The following is a 10,885-nucleotide window of genomic DNA, read 5'->3' as shown; positions in this document are numbered from 1 at the left end:
TCCCCGAATCATACACTCAAATGTAGTTTCATGCACTCAGCTATGAAAAGAAACCCTTAAACGTTATTCATTTTCCCGACTCTCTTAAAAAAGAAAAACTCTCACATACATCTGTGACCTAGTAACAATATGGCTGGAAATACTTTCCAGATCACTGAACTGTGCAATACCTTTAAAAATGGGATGACAAAAGGTCGCAGTGGGAAGTTAGTAGCTTCTTGCAGTTTGGAATGAAATTCTTCAATTGTCAAAGTAGAATTCTGTTGAGAAAAAAAAAATTCTGTCTTGGTGACAAAATAATGAAAACATTTAGCAAGAAAACAGTAACCAAAGCACTCTGAAATTGCTTAATAACTCATTCTTGATATTGATAACAGGACAAAGAAAAGCATGCCGCATATTAAATTATTACCTAACTAAAATACTCAAAGGAAACCACCAGTATCTCAGACATTCACAGCCTGTTGCTTAGGGTACAGTTTAAGCTCTCAGGCGCTAAGCATGGAAAATGCTTGCACATTTCAAACATCAGATAAAGCTGTTTTTCTCAACTTTTTTTTTTATTTTCTATTGGACCCTGTTGTAATTTTGTCCCCAGTGCAGAGGTGGTAATTGACACGTACACACACACACACACACACAAAAAAAAATCACACTTTTTAAAGGCACATTCCTCATTGTTTGAGGAGGAAATCTGCACTTTGCCTCCTGTACTTATAAAAAGGACTGTTTACTATGTTCTAGGCTGCGTAGGAAAGTTATTACTCTGCACCTGAGGCCATAAGCATGAAGACTGCATGCTGCACAGGGCTGACCAAGGGAATAACATGATATGTGGACATTCCCAAGGAAAAGATCCTAATTTGCTCCTCGGAGCTCAGATGAAGGCAGAAATCAACTGTAATTAACAGTGGACAAGCACTTTTGATCTGAGAATCAAGGACGGGTAGATAAGGGGCACACACTGCTGTCGGGTAGGGTTTTGTGAAGGTACAAGCGGAGGACACCTGAGCCCTAGTACTAAACAGTGCTGGCAGTCTTTGCTCGAAATGAAGTCAATGGCAACTGCAGCTGCTCAGAACAGATGTAAATCAGAGCACCGCCGCAGCATTTTCCTGGTACATCTAATTACTGCTGAAGGAGATACATGGGAGACAACAATGTCTGGCAGAGAGGGGACTTTACCAGGAATAAAAAGAATCCTGGGCCAGATTCACAACAGTTTGACTATAAAATAGCAGCCCAACGTCACAGGTTTAGGTGAGCAAAAGCTGAAATTCTCATTCAGCCATATAATCACATATAAAGATAACTTTATAAATCAGGTGGCTTAAGTAGCAGCAATGCTCTGTCAGGTCCCTTGTTGTTGGGTTCAATGAATACTAAGAAAAGGTTTCCCACGGCATAATGGCAGCCCAAACATACCTTCAGCTCAGCCTTTTAACCAGTATTCTGCCGCTATACACATAAGGCACTCTCCCCAGCCAACTTAACTAGGCAAGCCAAACCATACTTTACTACGTTACATAATTCAAGGTATGCTTACATTAGGGGTGCTGCCAGTATAGAATGGAAACCCTTTCACACCATTACAGCGTAATACTATACTGGCAAAGTCAATCTGTATCTGGTTGGGAATAGCTGTCCCTCACGGGTAGCTAGTCAAGTTACTTATGTTAGCTCCGGCTGAAAGAGCCAGCACTTCATTCTGGCACATTTGGTATCCTTGAAGTAGGATATATGCAGTGTATGTGACCCAGTCTCTTCTACAATAAACATGCCAAGCATAAAACAAGGAAAACGAGAGAAAAAGGTCATAGTTATTAATTGGGGTTTTTTTTGCTTACCACAAGTCCTAGCACAAGGGTACGCACTCTCTCCCCAATCTCTGGTGAAATGTCATTGCCAAACTGCTGTAAGGTTGTAAGAAATCTCTTCAGTTTGCTGAGTTGCCTAGCTCCACAAGCTGGCGGTAACTGCTGGTTAGCCAGAGAAGAGGAAGAAGAGGAGGATGGCCCATTGCTAAAGCCATTAGGAGGAGATGGAGCTCCATTTAACGCTGTTGGTGAATGGCTAGTGCCATTGGTTACTGAAAGAAAAAAGAGAAGGGAGGATAAAACAGAGAGAGGGGGGAAGAGAGAGAGAGAAAGAAGACAGAGGGGAAAATCCATCAGCTTATGTTTTCTGTGCTTGACCTCAAAATTAATTAAGTTGGACAATCAAAGATAATTAGCCTTTTGACAGAGCGACACTCTTGCAGTTTATATCTATTTCCCAGCAGCTAGTACTGAACGGCGTATGGATTGGAAGTAACAGCAGCTGCCCATCACACAGCTTCCCCCCCCTCCAAAGTGCTTCTGGACCTAAAAAGCATCATTTGAATACCAGCCTTTTGTCAGAGGATTTTAAAAAGAGAGAGAGGGAAACAGAGAGAGAAAGGGCATGAGTGCATGTATGATTGAAGACAAAAAAAATTGCTTTTTGGGGTAGAAAAAAAAACGTGTAGACATATTTCACGAAGCCTCAGTTTATCTCTGAATATTTTTACTTGTGTTTTGTACACGCAACTGACAGCTGTGTTTATAAAACAGGACTTCCACGTTTTAACCTTACACCACCCAATGAGAAGGTTATTTTTTCCAATACAGATTTCCTAGCTGCTAACATATGGAGCACACAAAGTTGTTTGTGCAGGTACAAATGGTGCCGTGCTCACTGTGGCCTGAAGCCGTGCAGCTAGGGCGTGAAGCTAGACTTCAGAAGATTTCTCAGAGACGATGAGCAAATCATTCTGCCTTCCTGTGCCAATACTGTATCTCTAAAAAGGATAGGAGAGCATCCCCCTGCCTCCTGTTGCACGGTTGCTGTGAGAAGGATTATCTAAAGTTCTAAGTGTTCAAAATTTATGGCAACGATATTCATGCAGACGTACTGAAGACAACAACAGGCAGTTTTTGGCAGCGATTTCAGTTAGATTCTTACCCACACTCCTGAAGAGAGCAGAGAATCAAACTGAGGACATCCTCTTCCACCCAGGTTACTTGGAACAGCTACAGTCAAACACGCTGTGCTGAGGTTGTCTGAGTCTGACTCGCCAAAATGCCAGCGAATGGCAAGAGGAAGGACGGCTCCCAAGAAATACGAATGTACCGGTGCACTGGCAGGCGTGGGCACGCAGCACGCAACTGCACCCAGCAGCAGCCGCCCTCAGCTGTCCATCGCCCCGGAGAAATCTGCCAATTTCTTTTTGGGAAGCCACTCAAAACCCATCCCAAAAAACATCAAAAATCATGAACTTGTCTACAAATGAAAACACATGGGAATATTAGTCTAAATTGCTTCCTATTTAAAAGCATAACCACGAAGAGCTAGCATCTTAAAGAACTTCCAATGTTTCTTAACGAACTGCCTCTCTGAAGGCAAACATCCCCTTCTCTTTGCCACTTTCTTCATCAGTCATCTATATTTTTAGACAGCAAGTCCTTTTTGAGGGTGGACACCTAGTACTACATTGAAATCGCTGCCCTATTACCAGATTTAAATCACTACCTCAACGCTTTTGAAGGAGTTTTGCCCTAATGACTGAAGTGCCCTTCTGGAGGTACTACAGAAAAAGCTATCTGAATGGTTATGTAGCTTCTGCTTGTGTTTTATCCTAGTTTTTGGTTTCCTACTCTAGCTGCGTGGGCTAGGGAGAACAAGAAATGGAAAAAGCAGAAACAGAAAGTAGCTGGCCTCAGCAAGTTCAGCTCCATGTGCAGCTCCAAGCCATGCCTTCTGAGTGCTACAGTAAAGTGAGATATCTGAGTAAACAAATACATCGTGACTGCAAGCAACTTGCACAGCCAAAAGTCACCACACTTGGTAAATGAGGATTGGGAAGAATAAGAACATGTCCTGCTCTAGCATGACACCACCCAACAACTCGGTCACTGGTTAGGGGGCTGCTCTAGGCAAAGGGTCCTGGGGCTATGATCAAGAAAGCACAGAACAGCAGAGTTCATTACCTAGGACAGATATGAGGAGGAGAAAGGCAGATTAAATTTCTCCCACAACAAAAGAAATATAGAAATACTCCCCAAATGCAGCTTCTCTAAAAACTTTTTTTTTTTTAATAGCCCACCCCATACTAATGATTTTTTCTCTTTCTTTATAATGTCTGAATTTGCCAGCTGGCAAAGATCTACGCCATTTCTAAAACAAAACCATGTTATTAATAACACAGAATTTAGCATGTAAAATTTCAAACTAATATATGTCAAGAGTTTTTAACCGTTTAAACCAAAGAAACCAAGCATACTCTTGACCAGAAAACAAGCGCGATCTTCCTGACCTACAGGCATTCCTGCTGTAACAATAAATGTAACAGACACTCCAACAGAAGTGACTGCTTACTGTACAAGCTGGAATCACTAAGGCCAAACTCCAAAATCTGACATGCTAAAAGACAATTAAAATTGGACTTTTTTAGACCTTTAGTCTCCATATAAACAGCCCCAAAAATCCAGCTATGGTTCACACACCTTCCAAAGTGCTGAACCCAATCAAATAAACAAACATCCAGAAATCTTGTGAGTACACTGAGGATTATAAGAGTGATTAAAGAAGAACATTGATTGTCCTGTTGCTATTATAACTGCCAAAGATTACCCTGAACTGTGCAAAGTGCATCACACTGGAAAGCTTAATCTGTAAGAGCCCCATCATGCAAAAACCTAGAAACAATTTAACCTAGACCGAAGCAGCTCCTAGGGTGATTCAAGTGCTGGAGTTAAGCAAAACAGAGAAATCTTTGCAGGATCAGGGTCACTGGGTTAAATTTGAGTTTATGCGAATAGCTGGCACAAACCCTTCTCACTGTTTAAGTTCGATGTAAATCGTCAGGACAGGGTTCCCTGGGATAAGTAGTACAAAGGTCTCCAGCTGGCCTTCTGCATAGAGGTGAATTTTAAATAAGTGATTTAACAGACAGAAAGGGACTAAACAGACACAGACAAATAGAAGATGCTGCCTTCATTCTGTTTAGGCATATGTATTCTACTGTTCTAAAAATGTTTTATTTAAAATGTGAAATGTAAACACATTCCCATGTTTATACTATTATGAGGCAGTATAAAAGAGACCAAAAAATTTGCAGCTAAATCTTGGTAAGAGAAACATGGATCACTTCATGGCTGTGAAAAGAATAGTCCAGACAACACGCCAGATTCAAATCTCAGTTACACTGGTATGAATGCAGAGTAATTCCATCAAGACTAGTAGAGTTTCTTGTGTGTTTACATCAATAAACTGAGACAGAGATGCAGCCCCAAGTGACTTAGAGAAAAGTAAAGTGGTCACAGACTAGAAATCTCTAGATAAAACAATAAAATGCCTTTATTATTTTATATCCGTATTTAACTAGACGTTATACAGCATTTAAATCAGAATTCTTCACTCAGACGTAAGTGTGATGCAAGTTAAGTATTTTCTTTAAGAATTACCCCCACTTTAAAAACATAAACAGACAAACTCCCCAAAGTTTCTACAAAAAGTGGACAGGATCCTTTGAACAATAGAATGGCATAAAATAGGAGAAGGTTTTCTATACTTCTCACAGAAGGACTGATCTGAGCAATAAGTACATGGGCAATCAGTGCTTGCTGTTCTTCTACACTGTGGCCAAGCTGTTAATGAAAGAACACCACAACTCTGAGCTGAATGTCTTAATACCTTAAAGATGCAATAATCTGTTGGCATTGTAGTTTTGCTTAATTACTTTATCGCAGTACAACCAAATGCTGCTCCCACCATGTCATGCAGGTTTCCCTTTGCATGTTTTGGTTCTTACATACAGAATAGAAAGAATACGGAAGAAAAGGAAGAAAATAAGTCTAATTACACGTTGTGGGCGTGAATGAACTGGTTCTTGGAGCTCCTTGGGTAGTGGGAGGAGGTGGCATGGTTGGAGGCGTCAGCCTGGATTGTGTCTTCACATCCACAGGTGAGTCTGGCATTGTGGAATGCTTCTCAGTGCGATCTGCAACACACACCACAGGAACACACCGGTTTATTTCCCCAAGCTCACGCCCTCTGACAGCAACTTAAAAGCTAATGCAAGAAGTGAGCCATTTCAGCATCTGCTGCAAAAGATTACAGCTGATTATCTACTCCAGTGTGCTCTTCCCAAATTACATCATCTAAACCTTACTTAAGAAGGTGTAACACAGATGGTAAGACCTCATTTGCAGTGGTGCTTCATTATCTTTTGTTTTTATTTCTAGCGTATGCAGATGCTACCTCCCAAGCACTCCTGGAGCTGCAATAATGCCACCTCCCTTCAAGGCTCTCACATTAGGCAGGAGGAAAAAAAAGAGGAAGAGACAGGAAGGTAATAAATCCCCTTATGACAGCTCTTGCAGAACCAAAACCTGAAGCTCTTTAGCACAGGTGACATATTAGGTGGGATATCTGTTGATGCCAGCTCTCTTCATGTCTCTTCTTTGCGACACCTGCTGCCCTCTCCATTGCTTCTCTTTGTAATCACGGATACTCATGTTAAATACTGCGCACCTCCTGGATCACTACCACCCTGCCCGTGGATATTCTTACATTCACCAGAAAAATGAACAAAACATGCCAAAATGGTATGTCAATCGTCACACATACATACCTGTTTTTTAAAAAAAGCACCTAAGTTCGCACCTTCACACATTAAGAACAATTTTAATATTCAAAACCTGCAAGACAAGTAGACACATACCTCCCCGAGAAAACAAAACAAACAAAAGGCAAGAACAGGTAGAAAACCTAACAGTTCTCTTTGCAGCTAAAGATCTAAAGATGCAAGGTACTTGTATAGAAGTTATAGAAGTATGTCCTTTTTCCAACATCTTTTTGGACTCCTCTACATTAAAATTTTAAAAAACCCACCCAAACACTTATGTTTCATTTATCGAGAATGGGCAAAACATGACAACATTTACCAACTGAAAGCAAAATTAAAGGCTTCCTTACTCATGCCAGGAGTTTAGCAAGACATCCTGAGTAAAGATGAGTAAGATCAAGTTTAGCTTTTAATGGGCATAAGATAAATTCTTCCATCGCTTTTTTTGGGGGGACTGAGGGTTATTTATTTTCTACACTGTCCTACACAAGTCTTCCTGTGCTCCATTAAACTATTTTGCAAAGCAAGTAAGTGTCGCTGCTAACGGGTAAGCATGTCAGTCTGTGGGCTTGATTCAAGACAATAGCAAAGTCCGTCACATTCTATAAATTCTGTCACTCCACTCTGCGATGAGCTTTCCTTGTTCTTACTAACAACATACAAACTTCAAGCAAAAAAATCACATCTCAGATTTGCCCTGAGAGACACTAAGAGAAATTAAATGCAATGCACACATTTAACAAAGGAAGGGTATGTTTAAAAGAGCCTCAAAACAATCATCAGAAAGTTTAAACAAAAAAAAATCCAAACCACAAAAATTAACAATGCATAATAGGCACCAATCTTTAGCTGCCTGCAACGAAGGAAGCACGTCCCGAGCTGCAGTGTGTCAGGTACCGCAGTTATAGAAGCTATCTTCACCCCTTGTAGAAGTGCCTACAGACGATGCTTCAGTTCTCAGGGAAAGGGAGTAATTTCATACAGAATTTAGAGACAAGTTTGGGGGAGATGAGCAGTGAAACACCCCCAGAACAGGACGAGGGGAATACAGAAACAGTATTATAGGATCTGTAGTATTGATCTAAGGTTAGTAAACCTCAGCTGTGTAGGGAACAGTACCCAAAATGATTAACTTAAATATTAAGGCTGCTACACAGAAAAGTGAGGTTTGATTTGCAAATCAAGCAACAGTAAATTATTACATGCTGGAAAACAAAAGCAGGTTTTTAAACATAATTTATACAAATTTCCTTTCCATATCGCTCTACTAAAACAGTTAAATCTGTATCTTCAAAAAGCCACTCATTTAATACAAAGAACTATGAAAACTCATCTTGAAATGTTAATTGCTTCCTTAATAGCCGAATTCATCTTGCACTCACCTCAACCAACCTCAGCAACAAGGGAATAAATAGCTTTCAGCTCATGTTGCAACAGAGGGAAAGAGGCACAGCAGTGAGCCCAAGCCCTCCTAAATAAAGGCAAATATTTCTGCCATGCCAAGAAAGGAGAGAGAAAGGGAGACTTGCCAGAGCTTGTGGGGAGATAACAGTGGGAACTGCTGGTCCATCTGGTTTTCATTCTGCTAACACTCACATTGAACTGTTAAGGAAGGCAGTCCAGGTACACAGATTTGAAGCATGTGGGAGCGCAGACACAGGCACAGAGGAGATGGAGGTGGGTGGAAGGAGGAGTGAGAGAAATCGAACTCCTCTAACAGTCTGCTGCTCGCGGCGAGCAGGCACAGCCTGTATCCTCCAATTCAGCTGCTGATAACTAAAAGCGATCCCAAGCCTGTAACCAACCGCACGGCTCCCGCTCCCCTCCTTTGCCGCGTTTTAAAGTTCAGGTTTGATCAGCAACGCGCTCAGGTTGGAGAGGGGGAGGCTTTCCCAAGAAGCTGGCAATGTTTTCTTACTTAAATTGAACACAGTCGTGGAAAACAGTGTGTTGGCTTTGCCCTGCAATTTCAGAGTGCCATTCTACTGCGATCCAACTGGTTTTTACTCCCTCGAACAGTGTCTGCCACCCGGTTTGCAGATCGCCGAAACTACCCACAGACCCCTGCACTTCGCATATAAATCTAATAACATTAAGCTTGATTTTCCTAATTACCTTTCTTCAGATCTCTTAGGGATAAACAAAAACCCTCTATGGGCCACTTACCTTTGCTTAACCTCTCTCCCCCCCTTGCCAAGCCCTAAACCCCACTCTGCAACTGTTTGATCGCAGACAGACAGGTTTGTCTCTAGCTGGCTGTAAGCTCCCCAGCCCTGCCCTCTGCAATGGGACACAGGGCTCCTTTCAAGCGCACCTCAAAACACTTCTAACCAGGGTATCTTGTCAGAGCAGAGACATTCTCCTTGGGGGGGCAAAAAAAAGGGCTTTTGAGGAAGTACAATGCAAAATGCAAAGCTCTTCCACGTGCTTGGAAGACACCACCACCACCCCACTGCCCAGGAGAAGAGCCAGCACCTTCCCACCCTCTTTAACAGCAAAACTCCTGCTGGAACCATTCTGCTCTCACTGGAAACTTCTGCTGGAACCATTCTGCTCTCACTGCTTCTACTGGCGCGTCCCTCGTCTCCACAGCTGGTTCCTCCAAGGGACCCCCAAGACTGGGGGAGCCCGCCAGCAGCAGTTCTGCGCCCACCACTGCCCCACCGCCCACAACCCCTGAGAACCTTGGCAGCTCTCGCTAAGAGGAAGATCCCTCACGGGAAGGAGTGGTGATGGAGCACAAAGCAGAGCCACTGCTGATAAAAGCGTTATTTCGCCTAGAAACCCAACTTCTACAAAATTTTTTTTTTTTTAATTTAAAACACAATAAACACACACAACACTTTTTACTCTAATTGTTGAAAAATAGCCTGAAAACGTGAAAGCTAAAGGCAAAACAGTACTTAAATCATGTTCACAAGCCACGTTTCCCCTAAACCTATAGACATTTTTCATGCAAACTCTCTGTGGATATTCTGCTATCCATGCGTTCAGAGGTGATGAGGGTTTGGGAAGGGAAGAAAGAATCCCTCAGGAGGAAAACCTGTATCTTTCACGTATGAAATCCTGCCTGCGTAAGATTTCACGTATGTTTGGCTCCAGTTTTATAATACAGGAGCAAAGACATTGACCATTGCCTGAAATTTGATAGAACTTAAGGAAAACCATGTCTTTAAATGCCTTAATTTCTTGAATTCAAAAATATATTTATGATTTTGTGTCAAACCTAACTCCCCGTTTGCAAAGCTAGTTTTGATTTTTTTTTCTGTTGGACTCTGACATTTCAAACAATAATCCTTAATTAGCAGGGACACACCGGAAAGTTTCATACAGGCAGCATCCCACAGCATCACACATTTCAGAGCACAGGCTGCATATACAGAGAGAGTGACTTCTTCCAGGTGCAAAGATTTCTTCCACTGAACCCCTCTAAACAGTGACACACCTGCGCTCCTTAGCCCAGTTCAGATCAAATGGGGCTGAAACCAGAGGTCCTCCAAACTGGAGGGAAAAGCAGACATCTGCAATTCATTCTGAAGTGCTTGCTGCAATCAATTCAGGATGGAGATAGATGGTGAAATAATGGTTGAGTCCTAATCCATACACCCAACCCTCTGGTGCAGTAAGAGACTTAGAATAAATTCAGAAAATATGTTTCAAGTATGCAGAGATCTATTGCATTTGCTTTGAATTATAGTTTTTATTTAAAAAAAAGACCCAAACATTTTGAAATATACATTCTTGAATCTCTTTTACAGCACAGAGTGAAGAACTGTGATTTTACCACAGAAGTATTTTGCCCCGTTTTAAATTAAAGAATGTTGTAAAACCAACTTTGAATTATGATATTTCTTCTGTGGATTTCTTGGTTCATGAAACTATACTGGTCTTGTCATTCATTCAGTTTTTATGATAGGAGTTATTTTTATCACTATAGTCAGCTGTTAGGTGAACACTGATATTTACTGTAAACACAGCCAGCTTCTGAAGACAAGTAGGGAAGAGACAAAGTAAAACGTGAAGAAGCAGGGGCAAAAAGAGATGTGCATGTATTCAAACTGATTTACTTTATCTCCTGTATCCTAAATTATTTAGTCCATTTTTAAAACAAGGCGGTCTTTCATATCTGGCAACATTTCAGCTCACGTGGCACCCTTCCAAGTCTAACGCATCAAGGAAAGCTGATGTATGGAACAAAATATGGAATATATAAATACTTTACTGGTACCATTTCAATAG

General features: G+C 41.4%; 1 protein-coding gene across 9 annotated transcripts in view; it reads right to left on the bottom strand.

Moving 5' to 3' along the window:
• Positions 1-10,885, bottom strand: part of RUNX1T1 (RUNX1 partner transcriptional co-repressor 1) — a 118,661-nt gene that overhangs the window by 48,794 nt on the left and 58,982 nt on the right. For all 9 annotated transcript variants that reach the window (XM_075415871.1, XM_075415874.1, XM_075415876.1 and 6 more), the window contains 3 exons: positions 5,882-6,019; positions 1,848-2,089; positions 171-260 (listed from right to left, as the gene is read on the bottom strand). In XM_075415871.1, coding sequence (XP_075271986.1) covers positions 171-260; positions 1,848-2,089; positions 5,882-6,019 — 470 coding nt within the window. The remainder of the gene's footprint in view (positions 1-170; positions 261-1,847; positions 2,090-5,881; positions 6,020-10,885) is intronic.

The sequence above is a fragment of the Opisthocomus hoazin genome, chromosome 3, assembly GCF_030867145.1.
Source record: "Opisthocomus hoazin isolate bOpiHoa1 chromosome 3, bOpiHoa1.hap1, whole genome shotgun sequence".
In the NCBI taxonomy this organism is placed as follows: Eukaryota; Metazoa; Chordata; class Aves; order Opisthocomiformes; family Opisthocomidae; genus Opisthocomus; species Opisthocomus hoazin.
Note: the sequence above shows the minus strand (reverse complement) of the source record. Positions and strands in the feature narration are given on the sequence as shown.